General features: G+C 43.9%; 1 protein-coding gene across 1 annotated transcript in view; it reads right to left on the bottom strand.

The window, feature by feature from the left end:
• SOS2 (SOS Ras/Rho guanine nucleotide exchange factor 2) overlaps positions 1-13,897 on the bottom strand; it is a 49,116-nt gene extending 35,219 nt beyond the window's left edge. The window contains exons 1-3 of the mRNA XM_079307812.1: positions 13,588-13,897; positions 2,473-2,598; positions 162-293 (exon numbers count right to left, since the gene is read on the bottom strand). Of these exons, the coding sequence (XP_079163938.1) occupies positions 162-293; positions 2,473-2,598; positions 13,588-13,674 (345 nt within the window). The 5' untranslated portion in view covers positions 13,675-13,897. The remainder of the gene's footprint in view (positions 1-161; positions 294-2,472; positions 2,599-13,587) is intronic.
• Between the last annotated feature and the right edge of the window lie 2,511 nt (positions 13,898-16,408).

Here is a 16,408-nt window from a genome sequence, read left to right as displayed (position 1 = left end):
AGTAATAGATGAACACAGTGATGTCTTGAACGCGATGAATTCAAGGATTTACCTTCTAGCACACCCTGCAACAAATCCAGCTGTATGGTGATCCTTTCCAAGTTCAATTCCACACCAATTAAAGAAACACATGACAGGTGATGCAGAAAGGTGAGAGGTACCTTGAGCAGAGGGTGGATTTTGTCCACAGGGAGCAGCAGGGGGTTCCTCCTCTTGCGCTTCTCGATGGCGGCCTGAGCGTCGGCGATGGCCCATTTGTCGATGGGGTGGGGGAAGGTCTTCTGAACCCGCTCCTGCCAACACACAGCACTGACACAGCTGCAGCCACACCCTGACACCTCTCCCCTCTTACTTTGGGGTTTTTTTTGCTTTGAGATTACCCTAGAGGGACACGAAGGTGGTTTAAACTTTGGGGTTTTTTCTGAAGCAGCTGAAGAGAGATTGCCGGAGACAGTTTTTTTCTTTTTTTAAGGATTGTTTATTATTTCTTTTTTTAGGGATTTTTTGCTTGGCCAGCAGGGTCTGCTCAGCCTGGCATCCATGGTGGAATCTGCCTGGTGAGGGCAGGGCTTAGCTTATATAGTTTGTACTACGAGTTACATGTTTACAAAATTTTTCCAATACAAGGTCTAGCCCTGACTCTATCTAATTCAAGAGTGCCAACGTGTCACCCAGCATGGATGACAGGGAGAAGAAGAAGGAAAAAGTGTCCCACTCTCCAAATTCATTTTGGCTACGTGTTCCTTATTATAAACATTCCCAAAAGTCTATTTATCTACGTTCTAACAATCTAATTTACACTTCACTAATTTTGGTGGCTTGTTTCCATTCTCTTTGTGCTGACAACTTCCCCAGGGGTTGGAATTCAGCACCTGAGACACCAGGGTCTCACTCAGGGGTCTTTGAGACCCTCACCAGGGGGGGTTTTGAGACCCCCAAGGAGGCCAGGGGGCCACCCTGGGCTCCCACACCCTCCAGCACAGACCATAACCCTCCTCCTCAGGTTTGTGACACCTTCTGTTCATTCTTCTCTCCTCACCCAACCTGGTTTTTCTCTTTTCAGTAATCTCACCCTCCTTCCCTGAGCAGCAATTCTCTCCAATCTCCCAAAATTCAGGATCTTTCCAAGAGCAGCAAGAAGGTTTCACCCTTCACTTCCAGTGGAAGGAGTTGGGTATGGATGGTCTGTAAGATCCTTCCAACCCAGAATATTCTGGGATTCTGTGAGAGCAGCAGCCAAAAATACAAACACCACCAGGAAGCACTAAACAGTTACAGCCTACAAAAAAACCCCAAGTTGATATTGTTCCTGTTTGAGAAAAGAGTGGAACTTCCCCTACATCAGATCCAATCCCAAGATCTATTAAGGAACTATTAAATTTTCCTTCTACTTAGTGATACAATAATCTTCATGCATCAATATTAAAAAAAAAAAGATAAAGTAATAATTAATGTTGAATAAAGGGCATCAAATAAGAATCTAAAACCCTTTGAGCAATTATTTTGCCAATACACGCTATACATACATATATATGTATACATATATATAAAATTAACATAAATATATACATATTATACATATATTATATATAATTATATCTATTTACCTATATATAATTTTCTTTCATTTCTATGAAACACATAGATAATTTATATTGATATAGACATAGAATAATTTTAACACATATATAGTTTATATTCTTATATATATATAAAAATAATTTCTATCTATTCTTTTTTGTATACATAAAAATTTATTTTAATTTCAACAACAGACATCATTTTGGATGAGGCTGAAAATCCTGGACCTACAGATTGATGTAATTAATTAATGTTCTACAAATCTCTATCAGGTCACAGCCACATGGAAGCATTTTTTACTCCCTCCAGACTCCATTAAAACCTCATTTTGGAATGATGACACAAAAACTGGCAGCTGCAAATATACAAGAGCCTCAGTGAGTCAAATAAAGTCCCAGGAACATCCAATTCTATTCCCTCAGCTGCACAATCCACAACAGTAACCTTTCATTGAAATATTTTAATTTTTCCTTGCACATTGATGTCAAAAAAGCAGGAAAAATTCTTAAATCCATTGTGCATATGTCAGCAGAAAATCCCTTGAAGCATTTTGCATTTATAATAATATTGCTGAAAGGAAAAATTACCACAATTTCTCTCCTGAAGCACTGGGTAAGAAAATGAGTTTCCAATTAAATTTGCTGATAGAATCTAAATAGAAATCAGAGAATCCCAGAATATTTTGGGTTGGAAGGGACCTTAAGGATGATCCACTTCCAATCCCTGCCATGGGACACCTTCCACTATCCCAGCTTGTTCCAAACCCATCCAAGCTGCCCTTGGGCACTGCCAGGGATGCAGGGACAGCCACAAAGTCCTGCCAGGAAGCTCTTCCAAAACCTCCCAAAGAATTGCAGCCCATTGCAGAGGCTGCCCAGCCTCCAGCCCTACCTCCACATCCTGCACAGTCCTTGGCTGGGCAATGCACAGCTTGTTCAGCAGCTGCAGGATCAGCTCCTCTATGTAGTACAGGGAATCTTCCTTTGCTGACAGGTTGGGGTGAACCTGCTGCTGCACCTGCCCAAAGGAATTCAAACAATTAGGATTTTTATTTTTATTTTATTTTTCATGGAAAGCTGTGGTTAAAAATGAATCCCAGCAAAAGCACGGTAGCTCTGGATTGCAGTGCTGCAAATTCACAGACTTTTAATATTTCTCACAAGTTTTCCTCTGCAGTTTAAGGTGGTGATTCCTATTCCTGCCAAGTTGGCAGTTCTGTGGAATTACAAAGTCTGTGTTTTGCCATTATGATGGCAAGGAGTGTCAAGCCAAGGCAGATTTCTGGCAGCACTGGAGTGAAACCATCCCTGTGGGCAGCTCTGAGTTACTCATGCCCTGAATGAGTAACTAATGAGGGACTGATGGAGTCACTGCCTGGGTGGCTGAACAGAGCAGCAGCACAGGGAAAAGCAAGGAAAAGCTGACTCCCACCTCTCTCCAAGGCAGGGCAGGATAATTCTTTTTATCTCACTTCATGGAGATTAATCCCAGCTTTGGTTTCACAAGTTAAACTAAACCAGGCAATCCAAAACAGGCAACCTCAGCATGTGCCCATAGAGAAAGGGCTGCAATTAACTCATCCTGGGCCAGCAGGGCTCCTTGACTAATAAAAATCCTCCCAATCAAACCATCCCAGCTTCAAAATAAATGAAAAAAAAAAAAGCACTCAGGGGTTGGTCTCCACATTCAGTTTTCCCTGGCAGCCTCTCAATCAGGAAAGCCCTCACTAGATCTCAAACTATAGCCAGAGGATTGGTAAGGAATACAATCCAGGGAAATTCTCTCCTCTCCCTAAACAAATTCCATGGAAATCACCTCAAAAAAAAAAAAAAAAAAAAAGTGATATACTCACATTGGTATTCACAGGAGAAATGGGGTGGGACAAGACAGAAACATCTTTGGGTTGAATGCTGATGCTCTGCAATACGGGTACAGCCCCTTCCAAAGCCCATGGAGCAGTTCCCAAAAACTGGGGGGCTCTGAGGGCTTCCTCCAAATTAAGGAGGATCCCAGAATGGTCTGGGTTGGAAAGGACCTGAAAGATTATCCTGTTTCACTCCTGCCATGGCAGGGACACCTTCCACTACCCCAGGCTGCTCCAAGCCCTGTCCAGCCTGGCCTGGGACACTTCCAGGGATCTGGGAAACCTCCCCACCCTCAGAGCCAGGAATTCCCAATTTCCAATACCCCATCTCATCCTGCCCTCTGTGAGTTTGTTATAAAGTTATTTTATAGCCCTGTAAACATAATTTTGCCTTCTGTTCTTCAAACATGAATCTCTGCTTTTCATAAATGATTCCCAGCCAGGGATACAAGATCCTGAAAGAAAGAAAGAATCCTCAAGAAAACCAAACCCACTCCTTGAAAACTCCCACTTAAGACAGCAGGTTTTCAACAATAGCCAGGGCATTTTGTGTTCTTCCTGAACATGAGAGTTTAATTCACAAAACAATGGCAAACCAGGAAGTGCTGGGTTAAGGTCCTGCCACGTGTCCCTCAGAGAGCACCACTGCAGCAAGGAAATAAAGTGAAATTCTGTGTCCCTGCAGTGAACCCTTAATGATGCTCCAGAGAACTGGCAAGAACAGGAACAGTAAGAGCAGGAGGAAGATCAGGAGAAGATGGGAACTCCCATTCCCTGATCAGACTGCAGCTCTTCTCCTCCCTCCAGGCACTCGTTTCAGAATTCACTGCACAATAAAAATGATTTCATTTGTACCTGACTTCAGTCCCCAGGTGTGAACAGCTCATGCCACACTCTCCTGAACTCCCCACAGGGATGTCTGGTGTGCCTGAGGAGCACAGAGCCCTCCTCAAACAGTGACAGGAATCTCAGCTCCATTTCAGAACACAAACCATGGAATCCTGCCTGCCTTGGAAGGGACTTTTAACACCATCCCATCCCACCCCTGCCCTGGCAGGGACACCTCCCATTGCCCCAGGCTGCTCCAGCCTTTCCTGGGCATTTCCAGGGATCCAGGAGCAGCCACAGCAAATCTGGGAATTCCATTCCAGCCATTCCCCTGCTCCCAGCCAGGAATTCCTTCCCAATACCCAACCTCCATCTACCTTTTTCCAGTTTAAAGCCATTCCCTGTGTCCTGTCCCTCCATCCCTTGTCCCCAGTCCCTCTCCAGCTCTCCTGGAGCTCCTTTAGGTCCTGGAAAAGCTCTGATCCTTCCCCTCTCCAGGATGAACAACCCCAACACCCCCAGCCTTCCCTCATATAACTGTTCCCAAATCATCTCTGTGGCTCTCTCTAAATCCTGGAGTCAATTTTCCTTCAAAAGGAGAAAAACTAACAACAAAGTTGATTGAGACAACTGTCCCCAGAGGATTTAGGATTTCAGCTGCCACTGGAGTCTGCCTGCAGCATCCTGGAAGGTCCCAGAGGTGCTTCTGCACTCCCCAGGTTTCAGAGAAGTTGCTTTGACATAAATGCTGAGAAGAAAAAACTATTTTGTATCCAGACCAAAAAAAAAAAAAAAAAAAATCCTGTAATAAAAGCTGGTCAAATCAGATGCCACAGGATCAAGGAGAGAACATTTATTTTTTACAGCACTTCTTAAATCCTGACTGAGAGGACTGGAAAAGCAAGGAGAGACTGATAAAACACTCAAAGTATGAAAGAAAGCAGGAGGAATTACTGGGGATGTCACTTACCCTGATCTCTGCTTCAGCCTGAAATACCTGAGCACAATTATATAAAGTGGCATGGAATAAACACACCAGAGCTACACAGGCTGAATTCTGTTTGGTGATTGTTCCAAAAGGGTCAAAATACCCTTAAAAAACCCACAAGGTGTTGCACTGAGCAGTCAGAGCTCTGCTGCAAGAAGCTGAGCAGAAGGGGCACAGAAAACAGATTTTTTTTTTTTACTATTTTATCTCTGCAACAGCAGAATGTCTGAAGTCATTAAAGAGAGATTAGGATTAGCAGAACTAACTAATTCAGTGTCATTTACACAGATTTAGTCCAAGCTGTTTCAAGGAATTGAAATTAAATAACAGGTGCAAGAGTGGCATTTAAACTTGGTCTTGAGGCATTTCTGGGAGACATAATTTCATTTTATGTTAAAATTCCTAAACTTCTCCTTCTCTTTCTCCTCAACTTTTCCCTATTCTGCCACCCTTCCAATGTGCATTTGATAAAAATCCTCAAAATTCCTTCTCAGTGAGATATTATTAATCCTCAGAGCAAGGAGTCTGTCTGCTCAGAAAAGATGAGGATGAAAACATTTCATGGAGATAAATGGTATTAAAACTAGGAAAAAAACCTGCTCTTATTTCTTTTTTTTAAACTAATGGAATGGCAGGGTTAATCTTGAAGCACAGGAATTCTGGATCTCAGACTTGGGGAAATCCAGAAGCCCAGAGTATAAAAGAAATGATCAAAGGATTCCATTTGAAATGATAAAAAGCTGAGGGAAAAAAAAAAATAGAGTCAAAACTGCAAGGAGCTTCTTTTTAACCTTTTCTGAGACAAACCAACAGCTTGGCTACAACACCTAAATATATTTTTATTTAAGAGATTGTTTTGATAATGGAAACACATCCAGAAAGCTCCAGTTGTTCCACAGTGAGCCCATGAGCAAAACATTTTAAAAACCCTAAAAACAGAAAATTCCCAAATCCATGATGAGCCCATTGAGTGTGTAAGGCAGCACATTCCACTAGAAAAATATGGATTCACATTCTTGAAATATTTGGTAAAAATATCCCAAAACCACCTTTTCAGAAAATGGAATTCCAGTATTACCTGAGATTTCAGAACAAGAAATTTCTCATTTAAAAATCTGTGTTTTAATTCCTTCTTGTCTTTTCTCTCCTGAAGAAAACCCTGACCATGGGAAAAAAAACCCATCTGCTCCAAAGTAATTTTTAATTCCTCACCTGGATGATGCTCCAGAGGAAGAAAGGAACCAAATGGAGCAATTTAAAGGCTTCTGTTGTTCTTATTCAGTGAAATCCTTATTCCTGATATTCCCAATTTTCAAGCATTATTCTTTAGAAAGAGCCACAAAGATTTAAATAATTGAAGAGAAATCCCCAATAAAAATGCCAACTGTCAACTTCTTAAAAATAACCACACTGATTTCTTATTTTATTTCCAGTACAGCAATTTCTGGCTGGCTCTTTCTTAAATCAGAATAAAACATGCTGAGAGAGGAACAGCATGAAGCTGTCTTTTAAACAAAAGAAAATTTTTATCTGCACACAGCATTTGGTTTTACTGCAAAAAACTTGAAGCATGGTTAACAAAATAAGATTATCCCTCAACTGACTGCACAGGGGTATTAAAAAATCATCTTACACCATCACCTGGGTGTAAATGTAATTTTTTTTCCCCATCTTTAGCTATTTAAGTAATCTTCTCCTACAGCATATTCTAGTTGAGGGGAAGGTGAATTAAAGCAGGAATGATGGGTGGTACAGACAGGATCTGACTGTGAAACAGCATCAAAGACTGTCCTAAAATTGCCCACAAAAAAATCCCAACAATAATGACAGAAATACACACAAATTCTTCTTTCTCCAGTTAATTGTTGTTTCCTTTTATACAGAGTCAAGCAGAAGCTAAAATGTGGGTTTGTTTACACGTACACAAACTATATGTATATTTTAATTTTCAAATCTGATAGAAAAGAAAGTGTTTGGAATTTATCCATCCACATAAAATGCTTTGTTTAAATGGAGATAAATCCTGAGGGAGCCCAGCACAGCCTCTGGCCTGTGACAGGGCAGGGAAACACCATGGCTGCTGTGGAGGTGGCACACAGAATAACACACAGAATATTATAGAATAACACACAGAATAACACACAGAATATTATAGAATAACACAGAGAATAACACACAGAATAACACACAGAATATTATAGAATAACACACAGAATAGCACACAGAATAGCACACAGAACAGCACACAATATTATGGAATATCACACAGAATAGCACACAGAATAGCACACAGAATATTATAGAATATCACACAGAATAGCACACAGAATAGCACACAGAATATTATAGAATATCATAGAATATCAGACAGAATGTCACACAAAATAACACATAGAATAACACACAGAATACCACACAGAATATCATAGAATAACACACAGAATAACACACAGAATATTGTAGAACATCACACACAATATCACACAGAATATTATAGAATATCACACAGAATATTATAGAATATCACACAGAACCTCCCCATCCTCACAGGGAAAAATTCCTATAATCTGGAGAGAGTGAAGGTTCTCAGAGTAACTTCTCCATCAACCAACAGCCAGGAGAGCAGAGGCCATGGATGCAGGAAAGGCACATGAGTAACCCTCAGGAAAGGCTGGCACAGGGAATCTGTGAGCTAATGAGAAAAGCAAATAACAAACTGCACAGCTCCTCTGCAAGAGATTAGATAAGGCCTGTGCAAGGAGGGAGGTGAAAACCCAGGGAGAGCAGGAGCTGAGGTGGGATGAGAAGATGGGAAAGCACAGGCTGGGTTGGGATTGGGACTGGAGGCCAGTCCTGAGGGGGCAAAGGCACCACAGTGGGGTGAATCACTGTGGGTTTTCATTCCTGTGCCTGTTCCCCAAGCCAAGGCAAACACTAATTCCCATTTCCAACACAGGTAGGAAATGTTCCTTCTGCTGGAGCTGCCAAGTGAAATCACAGCATTCCCATTCAACACCTGAAATCCACCTTCATCACACACCAAAACTGCAAAAACTCTCCTGTATGGATTCCTGTGTCAGGAAGTTTGTAAAAACAAAATAAAAGCATGAAAATAATAAGATTTAAATAAAAGGACCAGCCCCCTTTGGTTCCAGGCTGATGCATCCATAGAATCCCAGCCTGGTTTGGGCTTAAAGCTCAAATTCCAAATCCCTGCCATAGGCATGGACACCTCCCACTAGCCCAGGTCACTCAAATTCATGTTTGGATCAACTGCAAGGCTGCAAAGATCCAAGCTTCTGAGCTCAAATTAATATATTTATGAGAAGTTAAATGACCTAAGAGATTTCAAACCTAAATGTAACTATTATTCTAAAACTTCTTCACAAGCAACTTTCCTGTTGCAATTATAATGCATTAAATAATAATGGATGTTAATGAAATTAGATGCTTTAAATAATAATCCATTATAATGAAGCTAAAATACATTAAATAAATTCTAACCCAAGGGGATCCTCATCCTGGAATAAAGCTGGACACCCCTGCACCTCCTGACCTTAACCCCAACCCTGCAACCTCACACATCACAACAGAGGAACTCCCACGTGTTTTAAAATACAGAAGCACTGAACTAATGTAAACTTCAAGAGAAGTCCTCAAAATAGTCTTTTATATCTGTCTATGCAACATTTGCTAAGAATAAACCCTTTAGTCATGCCCTAGAGATTTGATGAGTGGTCCAGAGCAATGGTGGAATTGTTTCAGAAAATGCAAATAGTGCCCAGTGCCAGGATTATCCCAACATGTGGTGCCTGCAGAGCCCTGGGTTCAACTGTTTGACAGGCTCTGGGTGCAGCATGGAGAAAACCCTAAACAGGAATCCCTGGGAGATGCTCCTGAGCTTAATTCAGAAAAATCAAAGAGTGAAACAACTGAACACACAGCTCTTGTTCACAGAAATACACTGGGAATTTGCCAGTGGATTTGCAAGAACATAATTATGGAATCCTGGAATGGTTTGGGTTGGAAGGGATTTAAACTCATCCAGTGCCAGTCCTGCCATGGCAGGGACACCTCCCACTGTCCCATTGCTCCAACCCCAGTGTCCAACCTGGAACTGAACATTCCAGGGATCCAGGGGCAGCCACAGCTGCTCTGGGAACTCCATTCCAGCCAGGAATTCCCAATATCCCACCCATCCCTCTGGCAGTGAAGCCATTCCTGTGTCCTGTCCCTCCAGGACCTTGTAAAATGTAAGCTCAGAACACACAAGAATAGTTTAAGGTAAATAAATCCATAATTATTAATCTAACAACACATCCCTCACTATTTTCAAAAATACACACTAATTCTATGGGTTCACCTGGTTTATTTTAAAAATCTCTTCCAAGTGCCTGGAATAGAAATTTATTCCAGGTACCAATGGAAAGTGTTTGGTACAAATTTTTCAACTACAATTCCCAAAAACCTTTTATGCAAAGCACATCCAGGATATTAAAACTGGGACCTCCAGTGGGCTGGAGGGAGTGTCACACTCAGCTGCAGCCTCTGAAATTCCCACAGGACAGGAATTCCATTCAATAATTCATACAGGACTGGAATCCCAGTATCAACCTGCAAAATAATTCATACAGGACTGGAATCCCAGTATCAACCTGCAAAATAATTCATACAGGACTGGAATACCATTCAATAATTCCTACAGGACTGGAATCCTATTCAATAATTCCTACAGGACTGGAATCCCAGTATCAACCTGCAAAATAATTCCCACAGGACTGGAATACCATTCAATAATTCCCACAGGACTGGAATACCATTCAATAATTCCTACAGGACTGGAATCCTATTCAATAATTAATGCAGGACTGGAATCCCAGTATCAACCTGCAAAATAATTCCCACAGGACTGGAATACCATTCAATAATTCCCACAGGACTGGAATCCCAGTATCAACCTGCAAAATAATTCCCACAGGACTGGAATACCATTCAATAATTCCCACAGGACTGGAATACCATTCAATAATTCCCACAGGACTGGAATACCATTCAATAATTCCTACAGGACTGGAATCCTATCAGTAATTAATATAGCACTGGAATCCCAGTATCAACCTGCAAAATAATTCAGCTCTGGGAAGTTCCATCTGGAATTCAGCAAGGACAAGCCCTGGCACTGGATCTGTGCTAGGAAAGGTGGTCCCAAAACCAAAATGCAATTTGGGAAAGGGTTTCACCATTTGACATCTCCCCCAACAGAGGCCAAACAAAAAAGCAAAACCAACCCAAACAGCAAAAAAATGAAAAAATGGGGAGAGCAGAAGGCTCCAGCAGCACAGGAGAAATCCCAGCAGCAGCATCCCCAATCCCAGGGTGTCACAACCATTCCATCAGAAACTGGGATTCCTAAAGAACTCCAGTTCAGCTCCCAGGCTCAAAGCCTTTATCAGCATCTGTCTGAGGTGATTCACCTGCTCCAAGCAGCAGCTCAAGTCACTAAATCTCAGTGAGCTCATCAAAATGTTGTTTTCTTCTGATTCATTGACTTTGAAAGGATTTTATATTGAATTCCCCCCACTCCCTGCTTAGATTTCCAGCACAGCAGCAGAAGAAAATCAAGAGCAAGGATGGGCTTGTGCATCTCCCAGCTGGAACAGATGTAAATACATGAAACTGCTTTTACTTTTCCAACTTACAAGATCCCCAGGTGCCAGTGCTCAGGAATGTGGAGATATAAATATATAAAATCTGGTTTTGAAGGTGTTTTACCATTTAGCTTTGGGTTTTTCTTAAAAAGATTCCCACTCAAAGCTAAAATTTGCACTCTGTACTAAACTTAAAGAGTATGAATGCACATAAAATATTGTTCAAAAGAGAGATTCTCTTTTTTTTTTTAATGCATTGAGGTAAGAATCGATTAGTTTTACCATTTTTAAGTGTCCACTCCATATAATTAAAGTAAAGCAAGAGTTTAAAAGGTTTGATAAAAAGAAATTATCTTAAATTTGCTGAGTGCATAATAAAAGAGACTGGAGTTGTTCCAAGCATGTTCTGGACTTAAAATCCAAACAATAAAGAATTATTTTTTATTTTTAGTGAACTGCATGGGCTCCTTATCCAGCTCCACATCTTTTAGATTTTAGAACTAAATATTTTTCACCCTTTAACATGCACAAAGAACACCATAATCTATTTTCTTTTTCTGTTTCTGCTTTCTGTTTCTCTCCTGCAGAAAGTGCTCACTTAAAGGAACAGCTTCCAGGAATGGGAAATTATGCCCAGTTTAAGACTTAAAAAACTCCATCTATTCCAGGTGTTTAACTAAAAAAATACTAAACTTTCTTTAAAGTTTTCATCACAAATCAACCTGCTTGGAAAGATCACATCTCAATTGGCCAACAAGTGGATTTTTAAATTTCTTCAGGACAAAATCACAAACGATCTGCAAACAGCAGGGATGATGTTTAATTAATTGGGAAATTAACAGAAAATGTGAGGCTTTCACACTCTGGATTCAGCGCCACATTCTTCAGCTTCCCTGGAAATAATGGAAGAGTTATTTTGGATAATCTCTTGCTCATTTGAAGATCTCCAATGCTCATTTTACAGAGTGTCTTTTAAACGTGTGAAAAGTGCGAGTGCTTCCCCAGCAGCCCGACAATGATACAGTTTTGGGTTGACTCACTGATACTGTGTGTTCACAGCAGAAAAGCACATTACAGCCCGATTGCTTCATGCTCCAGGGTGGGTCCTGCACACAAGGAACTTTCCCAGGGAGAAAAATCCTGGCTAGAAGCAAATACACATTTTTACAGGCAGTCACTGGCATCACAACCCCATTTCCTCTGCTTTAGAAAGTCGCAATTCCTGCTCTTTTCACCAAAACCAAACGCACAAACAGAAAGAATTGGTAAAGCAGCATGAATCCACCAACTTGTGCAGTATCTGTATTTTAGGATGATGAAAACACCTCTGAATGCTCAGGGAATTTTTTTGCAGCTGTAGCTCAGGTTTGGGCTGATGCTGGTGGGTGTTAAAGGGCTGTTTTAGCTCAGATTCCAGAGGGATCAGGGAAAGAACAGCCTGGCACTCTCTAGGACACTGGAAAGCAGCTACCATGAGGAGAAGATTTTAGGGTAAAGAGCAGAAAATCCAGGATTCTTCAGACAGGCAATTAGTGGTTTCTCTGCCAGCCACAAGACTACTTAGACTGGCACCCAAAACAAATGCAAGTCTTTTACTCTATTTAAAGAAAAAAAAAAAAAAAAAAAAAAAAAAAAAAGAGAAACATTATCCAACAGCATCACTACATCTGTTCTTGGGAAAAAGAGACAAACCACTCCCCACTGGCTAAAGCACTTGTATGGCAGTCAGAGATGCACATCAGCAGGTGATTATGGTCAGAAATATAGAATAATGCTCAACCTTTGCCAATGACATGTCAATTTAACCCCATCCCTTCACTGCTGGGGGTGTCCTATGGAAGGGGGGGGTTGCAAACACATCCTAAAAATCCGGATTCACCTCCCGCGTGGCTCCCAGCTGTGCAGATGTGGCACAGGGTGGCTGTGCCCTGCTCCACAGGTGGCAGCTCTCACAGGTGTCCCCTGAGGACAGAAACACCTCAGCTGGAGGGATCTGCCTCGGGAGAGGGGCTGGAAAAGCTGCCGGGAGAAATTGCATGGGCAGGGGATGGAGGAGGGATGGAGGAAAGGATGAAGGAAAGGATGGAAGGAGGGATGAAGCAAGAGGATGAAGGGAGGGATGAAGGGAGGGATGAAGGATGGATGAAGGGAGGGATGAAGGAAAGGACGAAGGAAGGGATGAAGGGAGGGATGAAGGAAGGGATGAAGGGAGGGATGAAGGGAGGGATGAAGGGAGGGATGAAGGGAGAGATGAAGCATGGATGAAAGGAGGGATGAAGGGAGGGATGAAGCATGGATGAAGGGAGGGATGTAGGATGCCATTGATGCCATTCCCCACACACCAGCAGCGTTATCAGCGTGCCCAGAGAAGCCGTGGCTGCCCCGGATCCCTGAAGTGTCCCAGGCCCGGCTGGAGCACCCCGGGACAGTGGCAGGTGTCCCTGCCCATGGCAGGACGGGATTTAAGATCCCCTCCAAGCCAAACCGGTCTGGGACACCAACCCCTGGCGAGGAGAGCCCCGATTAAAGCGGAGAGCGAAGCGGAGCGGGCGCAGGTGGCGGAGCCGCGGCATCCGCGGGTCCCGGGGGGCTCGGGCCCTCCCTGAGGGCAGGGCGGGGGCCGCGGCTCCACCCGCCCTCAGCGGGGCAGCCCCGCAGCAGGTGCGGCCGGGACTGACCTTGCGCAGGGCGGGCACGAAGAGGCCGCGCCATTTCGGGCCGTTCTCCTCGCCCAGGAACTCGTAGGGCTGCGGCGGCGGCTGCATGGCGGCCGCTCCGCATCGGGGCCGGGCCGCCGCGGTGTCGCTGCTCAGCCGCCCGGCCGCGCTGCCATGGCTCGGCGGGGGCCGCTGGGGGCTCGGCGGGGCCGCTCGGGGCTCGGGGAGGCGCCGGGCGGGGGTCGGACGAGCCGAGCCGGGCCGGGCCCCGCTCGCTGCGGCCCCGCTGCCGCCGCCGCCGCCGCCCGCGGCCGCGCCCTGCGCGCCTGCGCCGCCCGCCGCGCGCGCCCCCTGCGGGCAGCGCCCGGAACCGCGGCACCAGCGGGGCCCGGCCGGGAGCGGGACCGCGGCCGGGATGGTTCCTGAGGTACGGGATGGTTCCTTAGGTACGGGATGGTTCCTGAGGTACGGGATGGTTCCTTAGGTACGGGATGGTTCCTGAGGTACGGGATGGTTCCTTAGGTACGGGATGGTTCCTTAGGTACGGGATGGTTCCTTAGGTACGGGATGGTTCCTGAGGTACGGGATGGTTCCTTAGGTACGGGATGGTTCCTTATTTACGGGATGGTTCCTTAGGTACGGGATGGTTCCTTATTTATGGGATGGTTCCTGAGGTACGGGATGGTTCCTTAGGTACGGGATGGTTCCTTATTTACGGGATGGTTCCTTAGGTACGGGATGGTTCCTTATTTATGGGATATTTCCTTATTTACGGGATGGTTCCTTAGGTACGGGACGGTTCCTTATTTATGGGACGGTTCCTTATTTACGGTATATTTCCTTATTTACGGTATATTTCCTTATTTACGGTATATTTCCTTATTTACGGGATATTTCCTTATTTACGGGATAATTCCTTATTTACGGGTATTTCCTTATGTACGGGATGGTTCCTTATTTATGGGATATTTCCTTACTTAGGGGATATTTCCTTATTTACGGGTATTTCCTTATTTACGGGATGTTTCCTTACTTGCGGGATATTTCCTTACTTAGGGGATATTTCCTTATTTACGGGATATTTCCTTACTTAGGGGATATTTCTTGACCTGTGGGATATTTCCAAACCTAGGAGATATTTCCCTGCCCAGGGGACAATTTCCCTGCCCGGGGCGATGTTTCCTTACTTAGGGGAGATTTCATTACCTAGGGGATATTTCCTTACTTAGGAAATATTTCCTTACCCGGGGGAGATTTCCTTACCTAGAGGATATTTCCCTGCTTGTAGGATATTTCATGCCCAGGGATGTTTCCCTGCCTGGAGGATATTTCCCTACCCAGGTGATATTTCCTTACCTAGGGGATGTTTCCCTCCCTGGAAATTATTTCCCTATTTAGAGGGTATATACCCACCCCCTGCCTGGGGGATTATTTTCCTACACAGAAAATATTTCCCTGCCCAGGAGATATTTCCATATCCAGGAGATGTTTCCCTGCTTGGAGGAGATTTCCCTACCTAAGGAACATTTCTCTACCTAGAAGAGATTTCTCTGTTGGGGATGTTTCCCTACCTGGAGGACATTTCCCTACACAAAAGGTATTTCCCTACCTGGGGACATTTCTCTGCCTAGGAGATATTTCCCTGCCTGCAGGGTATTTCCCTAGCTGGAAGCAATTTTTCTGAAGGCTCTTTCCCTGCCTAAGGGCTGTGTTTTTCCCCTCCCTCCCTGGATGCTATTTCCCTACCTGCAGGCTGTTTTTTACCCTGCTTGGAGTTATTTTTTACCTCTCCTTTCCTGCATTTCAATGTTCCTACCTGCAGGCTGTTCCCATCCTTACCTGAATTCTCTCCTGCTCCCTATTTGGAGGCATTTTCCTCCCTATTCAGAGATTGTTTTCTTACCTGGAAGGAGTTTCTCTTCCCTACTTGGAGAGAAACTTTTCTCCTTCCTGCTTGGAGCCTGTTTTCCTTCCTGCAGCCTGTTCTCCCTGCCTTGAGGCAATTTTCCCCACAGCCTGGAGCCTGTTTTCCTCCCCAGTTGGAGTTTATTCTTCTCCCAGCCTGCAGGCAGTTTTCCTCCCTCTTTGGAGGATGTTTTCCTACCTCCCAGCACTTTCTCTCCCTTTCTGGAGGCAGTTTCCCTCCCTTCACTATTCCCTTCACCCACTGATCATCCAAATCCAGCCTAATTTTCCCTCATTTCCCTCCTGACAGCATAATATTCAAATCTCACAGTTTATATTCCCCTCCACTTCCCATTTTAAGACTTATCCACAGAGAGAATGGATAGATTAAACCAAAGTGGAAAAAAAATGTGCCTTCCTGCCAATAAAATCATGATCCTTTGGAAGAGATTTCCTGGAGGAACCTGATGCTTCAGAGGCAGAAACTGCTCCTTCTTTGTTGATTTCCAACAAAATATTTGTTTCTTTGGGAAGACACTTGTTCCTCAAACCCAAACTGTGAGCAAAAAGAAAAAGTAATAATGAGATAATGGTGGCACAACCCACAGAGCCACAGTTCCTTCTCCTCCCAGGGTTTAGGAGTGACCCTGCTGGGCACTGGTTGAGATGGGATATTGGGATATTGGGATATTGGGATAGAATTGTTCCCTGTGAGTGTCCAAGGCCAGGCTTGGAGCAGCTGGGGTGGAATGGGATGGGATTCAGGGTCCTTTCCAACCCAAACCACTCTGGGGTTCTGTGATTCTGTAACTTCTGGAGAACAAACTGTGTTGGTCCATTTATTCAGAGTTTCAGGAATTCTCATCCCACGTGTCACAACAAGCCCAGATCAGCCTGAAGAGCAGTGCTGTGGAGTGAGGAAAAGCTGGGAGGTGTG

Source organism: Erithacus rubecula (genome assembly GCF_903797595.1).
Source record: "Erithacus rubecula genome assembly, chromosome: 6".
NCBI classification, from domain to species: domain Eukaryota; kingdom Metazoa; phylum Chordata; class Aves; order Passeriformes; family Muscicapidae; genus Erithacus; species Erithacus rubecula.
This window is presented reverse-complemented; position numbering and strand designations above follow the sequence as displayed.